General features: G+C 40.0%; 1 protein-coding gene across 1 annotated transcript in view; it reads left to right on the top strand.

Moving 5' to 3' along the window:
* LOC122808147 overlaps nt 1-24779 on the top strand; it is a 644680-nt gene that overhangs the window by 171495 nt on the left and 448406 nt on the right. The window contains exon 3 of the mRNA XM_044079118.1: nt 17274-17432. Coding sequence (XP_043935053.1) covers nt 17274-17432 — 159 coding nt within the window. The remainder of the gene's footprint in view (nt 1-17273; nt 17433-24779) is intronic.

Here is a 24779-nt window from a genome sequence, read left to right on the forward strand (position 1 = left end):
ATGTAAGGCATTTAAAATGGGTTCTGGTGTTCAGCACTGCTTAAAGTTAGCTCAGAGGTATATGTAAAGGTATAGCAAAATTCCAGATATCCATGTAGCTAAAGTCTCTAAAGACTTCCATCTCATCTGCACTCCCAAGAATCCTCTGTCCTGTGCTATAAATCCCTCCCTACTAAGGAACTTAAGAAACTCTCAACCTCCTCTCTGCTTTAATGAACTTGGGAATCAACTTGCCTGGTCTCTAAAGACTTCCATCTCATCTGCACCCCCAAGAATCCTCTGTCCTGTGCTATAAATCCCTCCCTACTAAGGAACTTAAGAAAGTACGTTTGACCCCTTGATAAAACTGTGGACAAAATTGTTCTGTATTATATAAATTCAAGTAGTGTATGTTTTAAGTCTCCCTCCTGAGACAGGTTCCCAGCAGCCAGTTCTAAACCTCGCCCTACCTTTCAATCTTTCTCACCTTAGTTCTATTAATCGACTTACCTCTTCCTCTCTATTTCTACTTAGCCAACTAGCTGTAACTCAAGCTGTTGTCCACCAGGTGGCACCCTTAGCTTAGCTTCTTACACTCCATTCTCTCCTCACTAGTATAATATCCCTCTTTACTTCTTATCTTCTCCTTATTTTATCCTCTTTTCTATTACTACCACTGCTGTTTACTATATTCCCTTTCCTCTTCTCTACTATCTCTTGTAAATTGTTTATAGTACTAAAACTCTACACTCACCTGGAACTACCTAGAGCTCCTCTACAATCGGCAGCTTTCTGATTGTCTCCAGGATCTCATCTTTACTTGCTCTCATATTATTCCCCTTCACAAAGGAGGAGACTCCACTGAACTCTCCAACTATCGACCCATAGCCCTACTTTCTCCTCTATCTAAGATCATGGAAAGATGTATCCATAGGCAATTGCTAGACCACCTTCTTCATAATAATCTGCTTTCCAACACCCAACATGGGTTACGACCTTCCCATAGCAAAACTACTGCCCTCCTTTCCTTTATTGACAGTATCAATAACAACCAAAACCTTAACATGCTCTCCTCTGCACTTTTCATAGACCTGTCCAAGGCTTTCGACATGGTAAATCACACTATACTCATAAACATTCTCAACTCTCTGTCTCTAGACACACTAGCAATAAAATGGTTCCATTACTACTTAGATAACAGACATCAAGCTGTACTCTGGAACAACGTTCTTTCAACAAAACTACCTGTTAATATTGGAGTTCCTCAAGGCTCCATACTGGGCCCTCTCCTGTTCTCTATATTCATCAATGACCTTCACCAAGTAGTTCCCCAAGCTACATGCATCTAATATGCGGATGACTCTACACTTATATGCTCTGCCTCATCTGCATCAGAACTTCACTCCCTATATCAAGATACATTTAACTCTGTAGAACTATGGTTTACAAAACGCTGTCTCTTATTAAACCCTAAAAAAACTAAACTTCTCCTTTTCGCACCTACCAGTAAATCTCCACCAATAGACTTCACTATATCATCCCATGACGGTACACTTATATCCCAAGATCTAACTACCAAACTGCTAGGTATCACCATAGACAATAACCTAAACTTTGATGCCCATATCAATAACATTCTGAAAACTACCAATAAAAAAATAGGCTCTCTTTATAGGATTAAATCCTTCCTCACTCCTGCAACTAGAATAACCATTGCCCACACACATCTTATCTCCATCCTTCTTTATGCCTCACTCATATTTACCAATCTGTCAAAAAATAACCTTAAGAAACTAGAAAACTCCTATAATAGCATAGCCAGATTTGTCACAGGTAATCCATATAGAACACATCACTGTATTAATCTAAAGCATCTTGGGTGGCTTGAATTTCACCAGCATCTGAAACTCAATCAACTGGCCATCGTCCACAAAATACTTTATCAACCTGACAAAACACCCATCCTATCTAATCTTATTCACCCCTATGATAACCTTAAGTCCCTAAGATCATCACAAAAATCTCTTGTATACATCAACAAATCAAATAATAGAGCTGGAGACTCTCTGTTTTCGATTTCTGTTGGAAAAACCTGGAACCTACTTCCCTCTGAACTTACCACACTTCCCTCTATTACTCTGTTTAAAAATAAGCTTAAGCTCTTCCTGAAAACACACTGGATGTGCCCCTGTTCTAAACCTGACTGACCAACTTATCCATTATTACCTGAATCTATCTACCTTCTCATTTCTGAAATTACTTCATCTTTCTAACTAATATGCCTCTATTCTCTTAAACTATTTCATATTAAATACTACTATGCTTCCTCTCCATCACAGTCCTAGCTAGTACTGGATTCTTTAAAAGTGACCCATATTACTTCTAGATTTATTATCTAACTGCTTCTGCATTTCATTTTCCTTATCTTCCTTTCTTACCTACATCGACACTATTGCTTTCTTCTCTTCTCTTAACTAGTACTCTTCAGTAACATTTATATGTAACTTCTTATTACCTATACTAAGTCTATTCAAATGTGTGTAACCTTCATTATGTACTTTATAAATCTGCAACCTCTTATTGCTTCTCTTCTCTGTTCAAGAAATGTATTTGCATTTTAAATATGTACTTTTGTAATGTGAACTTCATTTGAATTGTGTGGAGCTTTTCTCCCCGGGCCTCTACTGAAAATGGACATATATCCAGCTAGACTAGCCCGGTCAACAAATGTAAAATAAAATAAAAAATAAATAAATGGGGAGAATTATGGTCTCATGTGCAGTAGGTGAAGGGTTTGAATACATGAAAGGACAATTAAGGATTTTTGTTTGCAATACAAATGATGCAAATTATTTATAAATACTGGTCTGCTGCACTCAGTTAACCTCTGCTAAGACCCGCTAAGACCTGCTAAGCACAGCATAAACAAAATAATGGCTGATAATGTTTATGCACTGCTTGGCACCGCTTGGCTGGTTTGCCCACCATGAAGCACAGCTAAGCACTGCTCAGCTGAGCAGAGCTGGTTTGTGAGGTGCTAAGTGACACGCCACATTTTTAAATGTTGCCAATGGCATATAAGGGTGGGAAAACAGGCTTTATTAAGACCAATAGGTGGGAATACAACATAATCAGTTGGAGTGCTATCTCTGAAGGATTCTATGGCAGGTGTTGGTGAGGGTTTGCATTTTTGGGAGCAGCGTTGGGACATCCTGGAATCCAGGGTCATGGTCAGACTCCTTGTAAAAAAACATGAAGGCCAGCTTCTGCAGGGAGGTTACCAGAGCTCAGAGTGCAAGGTGGAGGTTTGGGACCGGATGGCAAGAGACCTCACCAGTGCAACTGGTATCCCCCGCATAGGTGAGCAGCGTTGTCACCACTACAATGACCTGAAGAGATATTAGGAGGATTTCTTGGACATCTGGGTCCAAAAAGTTTGGGAAAGCGATGTCCCACATTTATGTAAGTACTTTCATCTCTGTACCACCAATATGTAATTTGAATGTCTGCTAAACTGGTATGCATAATGCAGTTCTTCTCTCCCAACAGCTGCAGAGGAGAGGGCTTGCAACCTCGAGGTGAATGCTGGGTGCTTGGCCAGGTTGTGGCCTGAGTGTGTTGAGTGCAGATGTATTTTGCTATCTATAGTCAAATAAGCAAGAAAGAATAAAGCATTAACTACAATTAGGGATATACAGTAAGGACTGTATTGCAATGTATGTGGACTTACAGCTGTACTGCAGAAAGTGCATACTGCCAACTGTAGTGCCATAAGCATGGAAGACTAAAGAATTAACTGTAATAAAGTATATGTAGTAAAGTTTGTAGTGCGATAACTGTGGAATTACAGCTGTATTGCAACACCTGCATAATGACAACTGTTATGCAATAAAAACTCAAAACTATACCAGTAACTGCATGAAGGTATCTCTAATAAAGTATGCTGTGCAATAAGTGTGGAATTAGGGATGTTTTGCAAGAAATCAATTATGACAACTGTTCTGCAATAAAAACCCAAAATAATGCCAGTATCTGCATGAAGATATATCTAATAAAGTCTGTTGTGCAATAAATGTAGATTCAGAGCTGTTTTGTAAGAAATTAATTATGACAACTGTTCTGCAACAACATATGAGCCAATAGCAATAACACCAAGGTAAATTGTGTACATCAGGATTGTCTTGTTTTCACCATTGCATGTCAGCTGCATGTATTCAGGCTGTATGGTACAGTGCTGCAGTCAGGTATAACAGTGTAATAGTTGCAGACTGCAAATAATAGCCCATAATCAGATATTGTTTGTTGACTTCAGAGATATTTTAGCACACTATCAATATACTGTGTATATCTGCATTCCATGTAGTAATATATAGGTTTCTTAGTATCTGTGTCATGCTTGAATTTCATGCATGTGTGTTCAACTGTCACTGCAGTGTGATATAAAACTGTACTACTATTACCAGGTCATATTTTGGTTGTGGGAGAGCTCTAGGTAAATATCAGTCAGTAATCAGCAGTGACTCAATAGCTCAATTTGCCAATTACTCTGTATGAAGTACATTTTGCCACAAACAGACCGCAGTTTTTATCCAGTGCTATGTAGCACTAAATATTGCAGTATCAGTCATGTAATGTTTACAGATTTTCTCCCCACAGGAACTACATGAAAATGGGTGAGGTAGCCCATTATTATGAGAAAATAATTGTGTGTTTAGATATCACAGACTGTTACATTCATTACCAGGAATGTGAAAATACAGCATAAAATAAAGGAAATAAGTATAATAATAATAAAATAATAGAAAATAAATAAAATGTGTAATCTTTGGTATGGCTATATGCCTGTAGTGTCGGTTAAAGGTTTCTGCAGTCAATTAATGCATTCGATGCAGATGTCCTCTGCAGTTACTGCTATTGGGTTCTATCCCCATGCCTGCCAAGCAAGGCATGATAGTTGTTTACTCACTGTACTGTACACATACAGGACTCTCATGTGTCACTCTGTCACGTAATGTAATTATTAGTGTGTAATCCCTCTGTCACAGATTTATCATCGACATAATTATGTAAATAGCAAAGTATCACTACATCAGCCCACTGTACACCTAGATAGTTATATAGTACACCTGATGTGCAAGTGCTCTTTGTAGTTGTGTACCTACAGTTGTTACTGCTTGGTCCATACTGTTCCATGTGGATAACTTCAGCAGTAAGTATGTGCCACAGCAGCTATAGGGTACTTTTACACATAAAGAAAGGATATACCTGTAGAGCAGATAGCAGTGGCTGTTGTCAACTATATAGCCTATAATGGTATTAATGGACTGTATTTTTTCTCTCCCCACCCCTTATCTTCATATATTTATTATTGTTATTCATTGGTTACGATTTACTATTAGCATATGTTGTTACATTAAACTTTATTTTGGGGCATGTGTATGGTTATTGTTGTGTATTAAAATGGTTACATATTAACATATCTTGTTGAATTACCTATTCTGTCCACCTTATGCTGTAACTGTTAGTGACATGCTGTTAATATACTGACTGTTCTGTTATTTATTGTTGTGTTTCAGATAATATGCACTGAAATGTAATGGGGTTATTTCCAATATTCTGGCATACTATTATTACTAACAATAGTTTTGTTCATAACTAACCTATACATATTACTATACCTCCATCACCGAAGCATGACAGGGTAGGCCGGTTCCTGCTGATCCACCGACCATACCTCAGCAAGCCGTGGCACAGTGTCCTATCACATCTGGGACCCAGGCTGGTGGTGCCCCCTCCACTGGCCATACAGCACCTTCAGTTGGAACTGCCTCAGTGGATGGGACCCAATCCCCACCCTGGGAGCGGTGGCGGATGGGTAGTAGTCACCCAAGATCAATTACCAGCCATGGTGCACAGGATCATTCATAGGAGCTATAAACGTTGACTGCACTGGACTGAGGGCACACTGGGCAACCTGGTGATGCAGACTGGTCCTGGCACCCAGCCTCCAGCACAACCACCTTTGGGGTAGTGAAGGAAAAGTGTCAACTGCCCATGGTCGAGGATGTCAGTCATGCTGCTGCTGTCTGGAGGCATATGCATCTTGGATTCCACTGCAACCTCCCCATCCAAGGTGTTTACCCCTCATATGACACACACCACCCCTGTCTGCTGTCATGTCTGTCTTACCTGTTTGTAATTGCATCCGCTCCTACCCACTTTACCTCCTCACGTGTACCTATATCCCTTTCATAACATTTCACTCTCTCTCCTTATGAAAAAAAGGGCACCTGTCCCACAAAAAATATATATATATATATGGCCCCATACATAGCTCTTCACATTTATGTTGTCCTCACCCCATACTCTGGGGTTTGAGAGTCCAAACTCATCCACAAAATCTGTCACAATGCACAGCTGTTGCTGTACAACAGATATAAAGTTTGGTTCTTTCCTACACCAATCCTCTACATCCCTGCCTGCCTTTCACTATGTTTTCCCCCCTGCTTGCCCCCATTTCACCACTGTCCTATCACCCCCTTTATCTTTTCTTTATAATTTTTAGCACAGGTTTGAGCAGAGCTGGAAAAATCCGCTTAAATGAGCTGTAATGTGCCTTAATGAGCTTATGCTTTTCTCACAGTGTCAGACACATGTACAAAATAATCAGCTCTACCATGTTTTGAACCCAGGTCCCTATCAACCATAGCCTACTGCACTACCCCACTACACCACACAGATCTTAATTAAAACAGGTGTTTCCAGCAAAACATACTGAGTTCCACTGACAGACTGAAATTAAACCTAATGGGAAAAATGGGAGTATACCTGGAACTCTGATGCAAAAATACAGCAGTAGACAGCCAAATAAATAATACTGGCAGTACATGAGGCCTGTGATAGCAGGTGAATGTTCCCTTTTATCTGCAACATCTTGAAACACACCTGTTAAGGCATCAGTGGCACAGTACATATGTTCATCTGGGACTGTGAACAGCTGCCTTTGAAAGCCATGAACATACTGATGGATGCAGATGTGTCACAGCTCGTATGTCTGCACATATATCTGGCAAATACATGTACTGTACTGACTCAGAAGCTCTGTCTGTTAAATGCCTTGCATGCAGTACATTTTGCCACATACAGTTCTGGGTTCACATCCAGTGTGTTGCACTTCAATTACATTGTTTTGTAGACAGCAAGTAATAACTGGGTCATACAATTTTAATCCCCATAGGTTACTGCTACTGATTTATCTGCTACCCAGTTTTGCAAGTCAAAGGCCTGCAGGTAGGGACACACTGCACATATTCATATAGCCTAACTATATGTCGCCTACTGTCTGCTATTGGCACTGTCGCATAACAGGCATAGCTTAAGCACATGCCTTGATTGGAGTGTAAAGGGTGCCATCACTCTGGCTCTGCTGTAATGACAGGACTGCCATTGCTACCACAGTTACACATACAGCTTGCTGGCCTCCAAAATGTTCACACTCTACCCTATATGTCCTAGGCAGCAGCAGCTGCTGCAGCCTGGAGAATACACAGCTGTATGTTATGGTAGCTGCTACAGACTGACCATACCTCCCAACTCCCTATAACAGGGGATCCAGACACAATGATACATAAATGGGGGGGGGGGGCTCAGATATAGGGACATGTTTCACAGTTTGCCCTACAAAGATAGTAAGCTGATAAATAGTAGCTACTGCATTGGCATGCATATTCTGATTAGTATGAAGTGTGACCCGCATGTTTCTCTCCTCTTACTGACCACAGCCCACAATGTTGGCCAGTAAACTTCCAGATGACCACACTGTCATGGGATACTGACCAAATATATGAGGCAAAACTGTGGACATACTTCATACATCTCTACAGTGGTCAGTATTAGTGCTTACCCTCTGTGATGTTATAGTCTCCACACCTCAGTAATGTCCATCTCAAAAACTAAGAAAGGGGCCAAGACCTACATGTATACACATATTACATTGTGGTGCCATGTTTTTGCCTAAGGATAGTGCAATTCAGCTGTTTTGAATGCAATTAGCAATTCTGAACCACACATTGGTGCAGAGGCATTTACCTGTTAATGAGCATTACCTATAAAAGGCAAGCAACTGCTCATGGGGAACAGGTCAGTATGTGGTTTTACTCACACAGACAGTGTATGTGCAAAGCATTTGCAGATGAATGCTTTAAAAAAAGGAATACATCATTTTACCTGGTATGTACTAGATTTTCTCATAAAATAGGATGCAGACAGGAGGATGGACGTATAAGGAATAGGGATTACAAGAGTAAGCTTGTATTAGATCTATGATATTGGCATGTCAGTGATACTCTGCTGTCCAACACCTACAGGCATGCCTCTCAACTGTCCTGCTTTAAACCACATCTCTGCTCTGTCCTTGTGAAGTTCTCCTACAATGATCACCTGTTGTAGTAAAGATAGTGGATTACACATAAGACATAGTGACACTAAGCAAGGGTGTACACTCCTGTAACATCAAATAATGTACTGCAATTCACCTCCTCTCAGTCTGTCAATATCACAAATATGTAGGTCTAACATTGTAAAATTGTCCCTGAATGTCCCTGATGTACTCTACCTAAGTCCCTGTTTCATGGACATTCATCCCTGTCTGGTTGAGAGTTATGCCTAATATACCTCTCAAACTCCTACAGTAAGAAATCAGGACAAAGCCATAATTAATTGGGGGACAAAGGCCCATACTCAGCCAAATGTAGCTCAACTCAAACTCAAACCAAACTCAGATGCCAACTGTGTGTCACAGCCTAGGCCACTGGAACCCCTGCACCACACCCTGTGCATGTGATGATACCTATGCCACACTCCTGTGATCTGTGTCACTGATGCAGGGACCTACAAATGTGTCTGATGCACAGCGTGACTATATTACTTTGCATGTATTTGTGCAGTGCAGTAGTGTTATGCCATGGCAGTTTTTGTGGGCCACGACAGGTACTGTATGCTGGCATGTGTCTTGAGAAGACATCAAACTTTGTGTATCTTTGTTATCTGTTGGTGCACTGGTGGTAGTGTTACAGAATGACAGGTGTGTCATGGACCTGTGTATGTTTGTGTCCCAGGAGTCTGAGCGGTTCAGCTATAGACACATGGTGGCAATACAGTGGCACAGGATGGCAAGGCAACTCAGCAGAAATATGGCATCAGCAAGGTATGCCAGTATACATGCATGGCTCCCTAGGTGCATATGTGTAGAACAGTGTGTCAGGGACAATAGGGACAGTCAGCATCATCATCATCCTTTTATACCCTGTGACAAGGTCTGTTACCCTTGATCAGTGTCACCTGTGTATGCTGCACATACAAATCTGGATGGTTATGGACATCTAATTATGCTTAAGTAGATGAGGGAAATATAGGGCCAGTGGCTAGTCACAGGGTCATAAATGCATAACCAATACACAGGAATAGGCCGGATGGCCATGTTTATAGTGCTGCAAGGCGATAATTTTATACACACACACACACACACACACACACACACACACACACACACACACACACACACACACACAAATTGGATGCTCTGAGATTAGAATCCCTACCTATCCAGTAATACACACTATGGCTTGCAGTACTTATTGCATGCACCATGAAGTTTATCTGATATCAGAGTTTCAGCCAGCACTCTTAAGGTTGATAACATCAGCAGGCCTTGTAAAGGAGGCCAATGTTGAGGCCAGCAGCTAGTCACAGGGCATTAGAATGCATAACTACTGCAAATAGATAAGCCAGATGGGCATGTCTGTAGTGCTGCAAGGGTATATATGGACATACATAGACACACACAGAAGTTGGAAAATGTGAGATTAGAACCTTTACCTGTTAGTCAGCACTCTTAAGGTGGATGACATCAGCAGGCCTTGTAAAGGAGGCCAATGTTGATGCCAGCAGTGAGTCACAGGGCATAAAATACATAACTATTGCACAGAGACAGCCCACATGGGCTTGTCTGATGTGCTGCATGGGGATATATTGACACACACAGACAAATGAGATGATGTGAGATTAGAAACCCTACATATCTAATAGTGCGCACTATAGCTTGCAGTACTTATTGCATGCACCATGGTGTTTACCTGTTATTAGATTGTCAGCCAGCACTCTTATGGTCAATGATATCAGCAGGCCTTGTGGAGGAAGGACCTTTTAGGCCAGCAGCCAGTCACAGGGCCATAAAATGCATAACACTGCACAGAGTTAAGCCAGATGGGTATGTCTGTAGTATACACACACACAGACTTTGGATGATGTATGAATAGAACCCCTACCTATCACACATGCAGAAGTTGGATGATGTGTGAATAGAACCCTTACCTATCTACTATTGCACACTACAGTCTGAAGAACTTATTGCATGCACCACAGAGTTTATCTGTTATTAGATTGTCAGCCAGCACTCTTAACGTGGATTACATTAGCAGGCCTTGTAAAGGTGGTGAGTGTTGAGGCCAGCAGCTAGTCACAGGGCCATAAAATGCATACCATTGCATGGAGATAGCCTATATGGGCATGTCCATATTGCTGTGAGGGGATATATTGATACACAATACACACAGAGTTGATTGATGTGAGATTAAAACTACTACCTATCTAGTTTTACATACTAGAGCTCACAGTACTTATCACATGTGCTACAGTTAATATCAGTTGTATACAGTGATGCAGGCACAGTACTTATGGAGAACTGTTCTTGTATTAGACACCATGTGTGGCCTGCAGAGTGATACTGCTTGGTACTGTTACTGTATCTAGTGTCCTAGTGGTGGGATACCTGGCAATATCCAACCAAGAATAAAAACCACTTGGCACGACAGGACCCGGAAGCACGTAAACAAAGGCTTTCAAAATAAGCAGATGAAGAAATCAAACAGCTGCTAGGTCTCCAAAAAGATCCTTTAATATAACAAGGCAAAGTAAAAATCCACAATATCTTCCAAGTGCTTTCACTCGACCACTTGCGAGCTTTTTCAAGGCAAAAACCTGGCAATATCCCTGCTATGAGTGTACACTTACCTGTCTGGCCATATGTGGCTGTTTAGAGTTTGATAGCTGGACATGTGGCCAGGAACAATATGGTCTGTCTAAGGCATGCATTGCACACATTTTACATTACACCACCTGTGCACCTGTGTCTGTCTATAGCATGACAGTCTGCAGGCACAGGGGTCTGTGTGTGAGTGGATTATGTACTGTTGCAGCCTTGGCCTGGTTCCATCAAACAACTGTTGCGATGTGTAAGTGCAGATAACCACAGCACTCTGGGGTATGTGGGGACATTCGTACATCCCCACCCATATCTATATAAATGTGTATAACAAGGATGTCTCCTTAAATGTTGTTGTGTGTACATTATGTAAATGTGTTATGTAGATATATGTGGGGAGTCTATGTATCATTGTACTTTATATAGCTATATGTACCTCTTGTTATTATATATATATATATATATATATATATATATATATATATATATATATATATATATATATATATATATATATATATATATATATATGCCACATTCTGATAGAGACACTAATCAAGCATGAAGGGGGTGGGGAGAAAGAGATATGTATACATAGCTGTATGTAGGTACAGACATATTTTCACTTAGCAGGTCTTTGGGCGGTAGAGGCAACAGATTTGGGCTCAAGTTAGCTAAGTGTAGGAACATGCCCAGTGTGGCTGTCAGTATGACAAAGTGACTCCAGGCCAGAGCTACCTGTACTCCAGTCCAGGATTATGTGGGCCACAGGCTGTTGGCAGCTGCACCTATTACCACAGTACTGCAGTTCCCTGATATTGACCAAATCAGTCCCCAGTTGTTTGCTGACCTTAATATTCTTGGTCCATTTCACATAACATTCTGGTTTTCTGGCAAATTAGTGGCAAATAAGTGAAGATTGAAGTCAATAATTAATGACAGGCATTTGAGCTTCAGACTCCATACACATCAGGAGATTCATGCTAATGCATGACCTGTTATTCTATCAACATTCTACATTTGTAGGAGCAACTATTTAAAACCTGTCCCCAGTTGTGGGCCTTGGCCCCACGTTTATTCATTGTTTTGATTTCCCACTCCTAGAGGTTGAGAGGAATGATGTGACCGGGGTACATAATGTAACACCACACACAGGGTGACAGTCTGCATACCTCTCCCTGTACATGTTTTTGCAGAAAGTCCAACATTTCACCCATATGTCTGAGATGTTTCTCATACATTTGTGGTTTTCCGGTATTATACTGTAAACAATGGTCACTGACTTGTTGTAACTACTGACACATTTAAGTGATGACCTTTACATCCTGCAGCTAATTTGACCTGTTGCAGCTTGTTGTTATACTACCCACTTGCTAGGTTACTTAGTGCATGCATAATGTCTATCTGTAGGTATAGCACTTTGAGCTCCCGTTCACTCTGGCTTTGTCCAGCTTTCTTGCAGTAACAGATTGAGGGGCTATGACAGTCTGTGGGAATACCACCATATGAGTACCTGACATGCAAAAGATGTTGGATGCTGCCAGATTTGAACCATCAGCACTGTCATCCATGCTACTGTCCCTGGCCCAGTGAGCCACAACAGCCACTAGACAAAAATGTTTAATTCATCACACTATCAACAACATACAGGAATTGTCTGGTCTGCTGGTATGTCATTACAGACTTACTGTTATAGCAGTTGTATGGGGACACTGATGTGTTTGGGGTGGGGGACAACCAACCTATGCCCTGCTGGCAGAGACAGTTGTGCGACTGTCCTGTGACCCCATTGTTTGGCATCTCCCTGGAATAATGTTGCGGAGTTTCCAGCCATGTGGTCTACTGGATATTATGGGGCACATACTAGTGAACAGAGTACCTGTTGTCCCAAGTGGCTGTTAGATCTGTACAAGTAGCCCAATAGCCCACTATAAATCTCTGCAAGTAGCCAAGTAGCACACTATATATAGCCCACTATATTTCCTTGTATACATGTGGCAGGTCCATACATATGCTACCATATTGTAGTACCCCTTACAAGTAGTGTATAGGAGACTGACTTACATTGCAAATGCAGCAGTTGACACACCTGTAGTTTGGGGCTAATTCTGTCTGATGCACATAGTCCATGGCCAGTACACGATGCGGTACAGGTTGTGTGGTCTGGCTGGCATCATTTTTACTAATATGTGTGCGAGTCAGAGTATGGTGTCAGTCTCTAGTGCCCTTGGTTGTCAGTGCATGTGCTATGCGTTGTCTCTTGGCCAAGGTCAGGGCATATTGGGCACACCTGTGTCTGCCAACAGAGACAGCCTCATGGGGTTCCTTCTCCAAGTCCACCTGTGGGTGCAGCTGTGGTGACCTAGGCACTGGTAGAGGGCTGTGTATCCCTTCCCTTTGCTGATTCTGCTGCAGCTGTTTCTTCAGGATCATATTGTGTAACTTGTCACATAATGTGAACATCTGTGCGCATGTGGCTGGATAGTACTGCAGGGCTCCACCAGATATATTAAAGCACCAGAACCATGACTTCAACAGCCCAAACACATGCTCTATGATGTTCCTAGCTTGTGTGTGTGCCTCATTATTGCTTTCTTTGTTGGATGGGTGTGCATTACTGATGGGTATCATCATCCACGGTTCAAGTGCATAGCCAGTATCCCCAAGTAAATGGCCATGTTTGATGTCCCCCCTAGCAAGCATCTGGTAGCTGTGATGCATGCCAGGTATGGGAGTCATGATAACTGCCAGGGCTTCCATCACACACATTCATGATAATGCCCTAGGCATTGCACATTACCTGACAGTTATCCCTTGTGGTTGACATGGATTCTACCATCCTCATCGCATGGTGCCTCGATGTGTACATGAGTGCAATCTATGGGACTCAGTACCTCAGGGTAGTGTGCTACATGGTAGAAGAGTCCCATACAGCTGTCCTTCTCCTCAGGGGTGTGAGGAAAATAAATGTGCCCACTGGCATGTGGTGGCATTGCATCCAGGAACTGGTGGAGTACCTTGGAAGTAGATGCCTGTGAGAACCCCATTATGTCCCCAGCTAGTCTTTGGAAAGTACCTGTAGCTAGTATCCTAAGGGCTACAAATATCTTTGTTTCCACTGGGATGGGTTCCCCTTTGTTGGGTCTGGGTCTGAGCTGAGGTTGGCAGTGCTCTACAATCTCCAGCTCATGTCGCCTCTGGTAGGCTACCCTGGGTCTGAACACTCTTCTCCTTCTCTGTCTAGGCCTATGGTCAGCATAAGCAGCAGCTGCATTGACCTCAGCATCAAGCACTTACATACATAGCAGACCTGCAGCAACCCCTAACATTCTCAGTTAAAATTCCCAAGTCTATACTCCAGTGGTGCAGAGTATGGGGGAAATCAAATTGTAGGATGTATGCAACCTTTATAGTGCTCTGTTGTAGGTGTAGCCCATGTGATTGGCTACCTATGATAGATTCCACCTGCCAAGTACATCATTAAGGGGTTTAATGGCCCTAGTTTAAGTGAAACAGGGATCATCAGTAATTAATATATCATTGGCTTTCTCAGACAATTTTTTTGACAGTCTTTGTTGCAGAGCATTGCAATGTGCTGCGCAAACCTGAACAGCAAATATAAACAAAGCTTAGCAGTTAGTAGACACACCCCCATTGAAGGTTACGCTCAGCATGGTGACGCATCATGCAAACATGTGCAAACACGATAAAACACATGCCTCAGAGGTAAACAGAGCTTAGCAGTCAGTGTACATGCCCCCTTGCTCAGCTCAGTGGAGTGCCACACAAACAGACACCTCTGAGCTCTAATGAGCTTAAAAGTTTGCAGACACACACCCTTTTGATGTCAGCTACCTCTACTGTGGAGACCAACACCATCTTGTGCCTACACGGATGGGATCTGAGGACACAGATACCCATTTGTGCTATTCACTAACCCCCATCTCATTATATACAGATCCATGCACAGTACCAGGAAACTACATGTTTTCAGGCCCTGCTTCATTTGCATTCACAAAAGTCTAACATTGTACATACTCCACACAGTGTCCTATAATGCATTACTGTTACATACTCACAAACTGTGTTTTTTACAATCTTTTTTTTTCCATAATGGCATGTTTGCACACTGTGGTGCAGCACACAAACACACCCAGGGTATTAAAAAAATATTTTATATTATTTTTCATATGGTTTTGGACACACGGTGGATTAGTTTTGCACATATCTGTGTCTGATATGCTATTTCTCCCACTGTAAGTACACTTTTACAGCCCCTGATGTCATTTTTACATCCTGTACATGGAATTTTTCCTTCTACATTACAGACACAAACACAGGGTCTGCACTGCTGCCTATCTGCTTACCAGATCACTCTACCTGCCTCATTTGCATGCATTTCACCTGCTTAAAAAGTGGTTTGCATGCCTTGGACACTTCCGTGTTCGCACACTCATGCAAGCCCCTCAGCTCTATGGATCGCACATCTGCTTACTTCCATCTAAGCACCATGCTACTATGCCTACACAGCAAATAAGTCCATGTAAGCTTTATTGAATTCCCCCCAAATCCTTATCTTGACTGAAAAACAATCTTACGATCACTGACCTTGGCAAAGGTGTTTTTTTTGTTTTGTTTTTAAGATTAGTTAAAAAGTAATCCATGTGACCTTTTGATGTCAAAGTAAAAAGCTTCAGGCAGGTTCAAAGTTTTAGGCAGACAGATATTAAGGGATTGAGTCATATTGGGTCCCACCTTTTTTTCAGGAATCTCATAAATCCTGCTGTTATTCCTTCTAAGTCAGTTCTCTAAGTCTTCTATTTTTTCTCAGAATAAGTTATTTTGTTTCAGAAGAAATTCAGTGTTATTGTCATTTTCAAGTAATCTTCCATCAAAATCAGACATTGCATGCTCTGTACTCGAGATTTGTGATGATTGTTACCTGGAGTGGAAAGTTGGTGCTCCTGGAAGTCGGTGTTGTGCGGTCATCGGCCTTTTCATCTTGGCATTTTAAAAGTCAGGTAAGTAAACGTTCGGGTTTCGAAGGGGAACTATATATATATATATATATATATATATATATATATATATATATATATATATATATATATTCACTTTATAATCTTGAAATACTGAAATGTCAAATTTCAGTATTTCAAAACTATAAAGTCAAATGTTCAAAATGTCAAAACCCCAAAACCACGAAAGTAAAAATCTCGAATGTCAACACACCATACACCATGCAACCCATACACCATCCTACCCACACAAAAACAAACAAAGCACATACAAACACAAAACACAAATAAACAAACCTACACTACAAATAAGCAGGGGGGCAAGCCCCCCTGCACCCTGCATGTGGGGGGCTGTGCCCTCACACACCCCTACTTATATATACTAACTCTGAGATCACTCCAAACAGAAAAAGACAGCAAACTCAGCACTAGACACTCTACAGTCCCCTCACACACACACTTCACATATATACAAACACCACCGCTTTCAACACTTAAACAGTCATACTTTTACCTGCCTACCCTAACCCACACCTATAACTTCCAAACACACTAACATATACTCAAGCACCTACCCAAAACCCTCACAAAACAGTCACTTACCTGAAATTCCAGCCAAATCCACACACTAAAACCATACACCATGCACACAGTACATCCAATGTCACGTACCGGAACACCATAACAGTGAATTCGACATTTCCTGATTTGCAGTTATGAAGTTTCGATATTTTCAAAATTCGACTTTATGGTCTCAAAATACTGAAATTCGATATTTCAGTATTTCGAGATTATAAAGTGAAACTATTTATATATATATATATATTTATATATATATATATATATATATGTAGGTTTACTATCATTTTATTGATGTGAACTTGGTTGAATCCATTTTGTGCAAAGTCTGAAACTCAAACGTTGACAATGTCGAACTCCAATATTTCTGAAGTACAAATCTTGCCCCTATCTTGACCTATGTTAACGCTTGCTCATAGGTCAAATTTGGAATGCATTTTGGCTATATCGGAATTCGGCAATGTGACTTTTCGCAAACATAAGTAGATGATACAATCATTTCATTGAGTCCATTTCAATAAAATGATAGTAAACCTTATATCTTGTGATACAAAAGAGATCATCAAACAAATGTTGATGTACCACCGGGAAAAGAAAGCAAAAGATGAACTAAGATAAACAATGCACATTTCTCTCTCTCTGTTTTTTCTTTATAGGCACACCAAAACCAGAAGTCTCTACAAAGCAGGATGAAGCTATCAAGAAGGAAAATGCACTGGCAAAGTCCACGCTGTGTGATAGAAATGAAATCTTCATCATCCTCTCCTTCTTCTGCTTTCTTCTCCTCGCCCTGTCAACAGCAGTGATCATTTTCTGTGAGGTTCTTTTAATGTTTCTTTTGGTTTATTGTGATTAGTAACATGCCAAAACTAGGAGGAAAAGACAATAGATAAATTGTATTAGAGTAAAGAAAATGGTTCATACCTGGAAGAACATTTTCATGAAAGAAGTCAGAGGCTTATTTATTTTACTTAATTTTATTGTTAGATTACAGTGTATGTGAATTGCTCCCAAGACCATTTTTGGTCATGAGCAAACCGAGAAGGAGCAAACAGCTGCATGATCAGAACATCATGAGACATTGCATTACATCAATGTAAAATAATTATGTTTATGTGCAAATAATACTATGCAGTTTATTTATATACAAGCATTATGATGGATATATTGCTGTGTATTCTGGTTTGAAGGATGGACAAGATATGTGAATGAGATTACTTAGTGCTGACCAATGGTAATGCACATTTTAGCCTGGGAAATAGGACATTAACAATTGCTCTTCTGCAGCGTTATCTGTATGATGTGTAAACATTATAATAGGATTTAACCAAATACAAAAATATATATAATAATTAACGTCTCTATGTTGTCTAAAGAATCTTTCATTACTAGTCTGACAGAAACTGAAAGCTTCAGATTAGTTGCACATAAAGGTGTGGATGATTGACTCGTCTGTGCCAAGCATCACTTTATTGTTGTTTTGCTGTGCATATAACTTGATAAAGTTGGTTTGAATTTTACTCTGAACCCCTTTTGTAGTCTTTTTTTTTTTCTTTTAGTTGGATGAAGTGGGTGAAGTCATGAGTATAAAATGCTATTGTCAGCCCAGGCAAGTCATCTATAACAAAATTAGTCAATAAAGAAAGTAGAATAATTCTGATTACTGATTCTTGATTGACTCACAGATTTGGGTTTGACAGAACAGAGTTTGTTAACCCTCAATATAACCTTTTTTTGGGCCTTAGGATAACAATGTAACTGTTTATAAGGGCTCAAATCAAACCTCAGCAAACCTTTACCTTTGAGACTTGTTAACAACAAGGCTATGTTCATCAGCTGTTACACATGCCACTTTTAGGTCATGAGATTTAGGTGTAGTAACAATCTCTTCTCAAATTCGAATGCAATGAGTTTGCTAAGCTAAGAGTATTAATTGCATTAGATTTCTAAATCCATGCTGTGTATACAACAACAATTTATGCTCATAAGACTGAACAAAAAGTTGTTTGCAAACTAACTTTTCCCATGGTCAGCAATTATACTTTAGCTGGACACAGCATGACCTCATTAGCTACTGATGGGTGTTTTGGGCAGTTGTATTTTTTGTGCATATTTTAATGATGGTAAGACAATATCAGATGCGACAGAAATGTTAATAATGCTGGCTGTTTAACAATTAAGACAACAGGATTAGACACAAGTTACACAGTAATTCAAAAACCTCCAAAACAGTAGTCAAAACAGCATGAAATAAAACATGTATTAATATTAAACAACAAGTATGTTTCAGCCATTTTCTTCCTATACAAGTGAATCAACTCTCCAGACTCTTTCAGTGGTGGTTGGTGACTTCAAATTAAAGGGGGTGGGGGTGCAGGAGACAGCTGAATGGGTGGGGCCAATGGGAGGGGGTGTGGCCAACTAGGAAGGGGTGGGACTATGCTCACAACCACAACAACTGGAATTTCAATTAAATACGCTGCCCTGGGTGACAAACCATCATTACAAAAGTCCAATCAAGACAAAATGAAGTTTAGAAGAAAAAATATGTCAATGCATTGACTACATGACAACTTACTTAATATCTAGATGGAAATACAAAGGTTGTGAGGCATGAAAAAATAAATTACTTTTTTAAAACATTACTGGAATGCCAGTCAAAATCAAGTATAAAAAAAAAAAACAAGCAGCACTCAACTCAAAGCACTTCTCCTTGCACTGCAGTTCTAATTATAATTTATATTCAGCTTTATAAAATTACCAAGTAACATGCTGAAAGTAGCAATATCTGTGTGATACCCCACTTGTAAAAATGTTTCTTATCCAAAAAAGACCTGCTGCCTAACAACAACTATCTACTTGTTTCATGGGGAAGACATGATTAATATAAAATATGAACAGCAAACAAGAAACAAGCTCAAGATAAACTGCTTAAAGGATTACTACACAAGTTATGGACCACACATGATAGATTGGCATTCTGTTTAGTTTATGGGCAAAGCCTGCAAAGATGGCTGCAAGTCTCTAACAAATGTAATGAGCTTCTGAAAATACTGTAATCCTGTCCTTTATTACAAATATTGTCATATGAATTTAAATACCTAAGGCTTATACGTTATCTAGTTATGTAAATATTCTCTGCATGGCAACAACAAAAAGGCTTTCAATGTTGGTAATTCTTTAACAGTATGCATCTTAAAGCTTACTTGCATCTTACAATCTCCGACAAGCTTACCTGATGATCATTAAAGCATTGCTACTTAAACACAGAGCAACAGGGCACTGCGACAGCATGCATTTTCTGAATAATAAAAAGCATAAATCAACAGCATAAAAATATGACAGAAAATCAGAACATTCTGCAAAATCAAGGACAGATGAAAAGCCACAGCCTGTGGTCTACCTTAGATGGGAGAATACTCTGCACACTTACACTGCATAACTGCTCCTTGCCTTGCTTGGACGCATCCAGAGCCACTGCAATGGAGAATGGGGTGCAACAAGTATGTCACAATTTGAAATGTCTCTGGTTGACAGTGATGGCTCTGACACTCATACCTCACAACCTCAGAGCAATAAATCTGGACAAAGCCATATATAGAAGTGGGACACAGGCCCAAAAATAAGAACAATTTTTAAATATTGCTGTTATAAACTTAGAAAGTAGTAAGTCTTGCATTAGTATGAATTTTCTGAAGGGTATGAAATCTGAAACTCAAACGTCTGCCACTATTTTCTAACTTCAATCTTTAATGATTTGCCACTAATTTGCCAGAAAACCACAATTTTATGAAAAACAGACCAAAAATGTGATTCAAAAATATAAAATTGCCACACAGTACAGCTGGAAACCTGTAAAAGAATGGACACTTTTTTAATATTTGTACTGTTAACTTGAGCAGCTGACAAAATAAGAGCATCTACATGCATTTCTGAGATAAAAGTAATATATAACTCTGATCATTACAGCTATTTATAATTGTAGCCCTCCACATTTTCTTCCAAAATTGCCATTTTGCAGAGGGATTATTAGGGGGAGAGCAACATTTTGAGTCAAAATTGGTGACAGTTGAGAGGTTTGGATATTCCTAATTCTATAAAGCAATTTATTTGCACATACCTCTCAACCTCTTAATGCAGGAAATCTGGACAAGGTCAAATATATTGGTGGAACATACAAACAGTACTAAAATTGCTATTGTATAAACTTAAGACAGTTAATAGAATAACAGGTCTTGCTTTAGCATGCATTTTTCTGAATGTTATGACGTCTGAAACTCAATGTCTGTCATTATTTAGTGACTTCATTTCTAAATGTTTTGCCAGAAAACCACAAATTTTATGAGGAACAAACCAAAAATAAACAAAAATCTATTCATTCTGCAAAAATCTGGACAGTTGAGAGGTATAGTTCAGCCGGGGCTGTCTGAGTTTGCTGCCATTCCCCCCTCAAAAAATCATTTGTCGAATGGAGACGCCCCCTGCAGCCATTCCAATGTCCCATTCCTTGGTTATTTCACTCCATTTACCATAAACACTGTAAGGTGCATACTGTTTTACTTCTGCAATGATTTGGATATCATTTGAAAGTTTTATTTTGCATTTTACAGCACAAACTAATAGATATCTGCTAAACAAAGCAATGCAGTCTCACAATGAAAACAGACTTAGCATTAAAACTTCTCTGCCCTTAAAACTCACATGCATTGAAACAGCATTGAAACCCACATTCAAAGAAAATACATTTTGCCAGTGGCAGATAAAGATTAACTTTGGGCTGTTTTCAAATCATAGGCCCCTTGAACACAAAACATACACATGCTGTTTGATACACCTTCCTGATTGTATTAAAATTATATTCCTTGTACAATACAGTACACTTGGTAGAGGGCATTTTAAATTTATTGTTTTGAACATTTTTCCAGTAAACAATGAAACAAAATGCATGCACCATTAATGACAAAACTGCCCAATTCAGAACATTTCCGTGATAAAAAAGTCTACTCAGTCTTCTACAGTCCACCAGTATCAGTAAATATGCATAATCTCTGAAGAAGGAAAAGTCATCTAAATAATTCCACATTAAAGAAATCTGTAACTAATGAAGAGGTTGCTGCTAGCAAACAACTTTATATGTCATTGTTTCATCTACAAATAAAGTGCCTGTTGCCCTTGAGGAATAAATTGCCTATGTTGCATTAAAAAAATGATAAGCTAGTAATATCGCAATAGGGAATGGATGACAAACTGATAACAGGTTCATAGTTACTAGGTATCTTCACCAAAAAGGACTACAGCATCTACCCCCTTTACAACACAGTACAGTATCAGCAATGCATCTACCTACTGTGGGAGTAGAACCCACAGCCTTCTGTATCTAAAGCAAATACACTGTCTGTTGTGCTATTTACAATGCAAGCAGACATACCATAAGCAGCACTAAACTTTTGTTCCCCTGCAGCTCTCAGCTCCTTGTAAAATCTACTCGACACTCAACTGTATCTCTGAACTTTACAGCATAAGAAATCTGGAAAAAGCCAACATTTATAGGGGGGAGGGGGCAAAAGCTCAAAAACCAGGGGCACATTTTAAACATTGCTTGTATAATGTTGGAAAGTTGCTAGAATAAAATGCTGTGTTACCGCCATACATTTCACTGCCAAGTCTTGAACCCAGAGGACCCTGTGAAAAACAGTCAGACCAACATACCACTATACCAAATCATCTGTTTTGTGAAAGAGAGGAAGACTGAAACTTAAATGGCTACAATTTAGCTAATTCAGTTCTCAACATGGCTGTCAACCTCTTAGCACAAAACACCTGAACAAAGCCAATAATGGGGGAATACAGTCCCAAAAATAGGGACAAATTTCAAATATCCGTGTTATAAACTTAGAAAATTACTAGAATAAAAGCTTTTGTGTTACCGTGTACTTTCTGAAGAATATGAAGTCTGAAATTCAAATGCCTGTTATTTTTATTTAACATTTGTTAACCAGGAAAGTCTGACTTGGAACAAAAGCCAATTTTTAGCAGAGCAGGGAGAAACACTCCACACACATTTTTTTTGTAAGATGGGAGGACATGCAGATTCCACATCGAAGGCACCCCAGCCAAGAATCGAACCAGAGAACCTGCCAGGCACCAATGCTACCAGTGCACCACAGCACTATTCACTTTGCATGGAAAAACAAACACACAGAAACCACATATTTTATGAGGAACAGAACAAATATGAGGAAAACATCTGCAATTTTTTTTTTACAAATGGTGGTGGGTAAGGAATTCATGCCCTTTCCACCTGCACCCAAGGTACAGGGTTCAAGCTTGAGTATTCTCGACCCACCGCCATGTGTTCTCTCTAGCCACCAGTATATAGTAACTGGGGCATTTCACACACACACACACACACACACACACACACACACACACACACACACACACACACACACACACACACACACACACACACACACACACTACCTGATTCATCTTCCGTAAGCTGGTCCAGTCTTCAGTTTCATCACACTGCAGCAATAATCCAGTTATTCCCCCTGAAAGCAGTCTTCCATTCCACACTAATAATCCAGTTGTTCCCCATGAAAGCAAGCTCCTCTGTATTCTCAGCCTGCCTGCACAAGCTAATGGTTGGTTTCCGGCTCTGCGAGAATAGGCTGGAGGCTCCAACCTGCGGATGACGCAGTCCGGTTTCCTTCTCTTCTGTGCGGTCATCAATGCACATACTTGGGGCTGCAGGGCAGAGATGCCTTTCTCCTGTATCCGGGCTGCTAACACAGCAGTCTGGAGTTCTGTGAGTACCAGGAACTCCATGCGCGGAGTTCCAGGGCTCGTGAATTTTTTTTTAAACTTTCTTCTTTCTTTTCTACAGGTGGGGGGATTTTCTTCTTTCTTTTCTACAGGTGGGAGGGCTGCAGTCCTGCAGTCCTATAGCACAAGCCACCCCTGGACTCTTTCACTATTTTTTGTAGATTATTATATGACTTTTTTGGATATTCATTTATTCATTCTACTACTTTTTTATCTTATTACCAGTTTTAATCAATACTTTCAAATTTTATCAGTAGTGTTAAGTATTTCATGGTACAATGGCAATGGATTTATTAGTTGTTGTTGGGCTGATCTGATATAGGACAAGAGCACTTAACTTTGTTGGTGTTTTAATGTCTGTTTATTTTTAAGAATGTTTTTCAACATTATTTTGAGTCAGCAGATTAGATTCATTCCTCCAGCATGTACTGTTTGGATATTACAGGAATTACCAAGTACATCTGCTGGTCAGTCAGCTGATCTTGCATATGAACATGTATTTCCATGTCCCTGTCCTCAGATTTGCTTTCAGTCTATGCTATCATATGTTGAAGCTGCTTATTCCTCAGCAGAAGAGGAAAATTATTAGAAATGTGGCAAACTGAGTTTATCAGCAAGTTAATACAATTAGAGATGGTGGCATGATAACACTGTCATTGTATTGAGCACTGCTGATTAATTAATTTAGAGTTTGATCCTGCCTTTGTTTACTGCTTATAGAGTCTGTGTGTGTGTGAGCATTGGTTCTAAGAGACAGTCACTGATAAAGTGACACTCCCATCCCATGTGCAAAAAAGGGATTATGGATGGATTCATGGATCACTTGCATGTGTGTGTGTGTGTGTCTTCACTTGCTCATGTGTATTTGTGTGTGCATACATATGTGTGTGTGTGTGTGTGTGTGTGTGTGTGTGTGTGTGTGTGTGTGTGTGTGTGTGTGTGTGTGTGTGTGTGTACATGTATGTGTGTGCATATAAGTATGTGTGCAGGTGTGTGTGAGCACATGTATGTGTGTATGAATGTGTCTGCATATAAGTATGTGTGCATGCATGTGTGTGTGTGTGTGTGTGTGTGTGTGTGTGTGTGTGTGTGTGTGTGTGTGTGTGTGTGTGTATGTATACTTGTGTGCATATGTTTGTGTGGGTTTTTATGTGCACATATGTGCGTTTGTAGATATGTGTGTGTATATGTGACATACATACATGTGTGTATATATGTATATGTGTGCATATAAATATGTGTTTTGTGTGAGAGTGTGTGTGTGTGTGTGTGTGTGTGTGTGTGTGTGTGTGTGTGTGTGTGTGTGTGTGTGTGTGTGTGTGTGTGTGTGTGTG

Source organism: Protopterus annectens, chromosome 8.part0 (assembly GCF_019279795.1).
Source record: "Protopterus annectens isolate FY-2018-M chromosome 8.part0, PAN1.0, whole genome shotgun sequence".
NCBI lineage: Eukaryota > Metazoa > Chordata > Ceratodontiformes > Protopteridae > Protopterus > Protopterus annectens.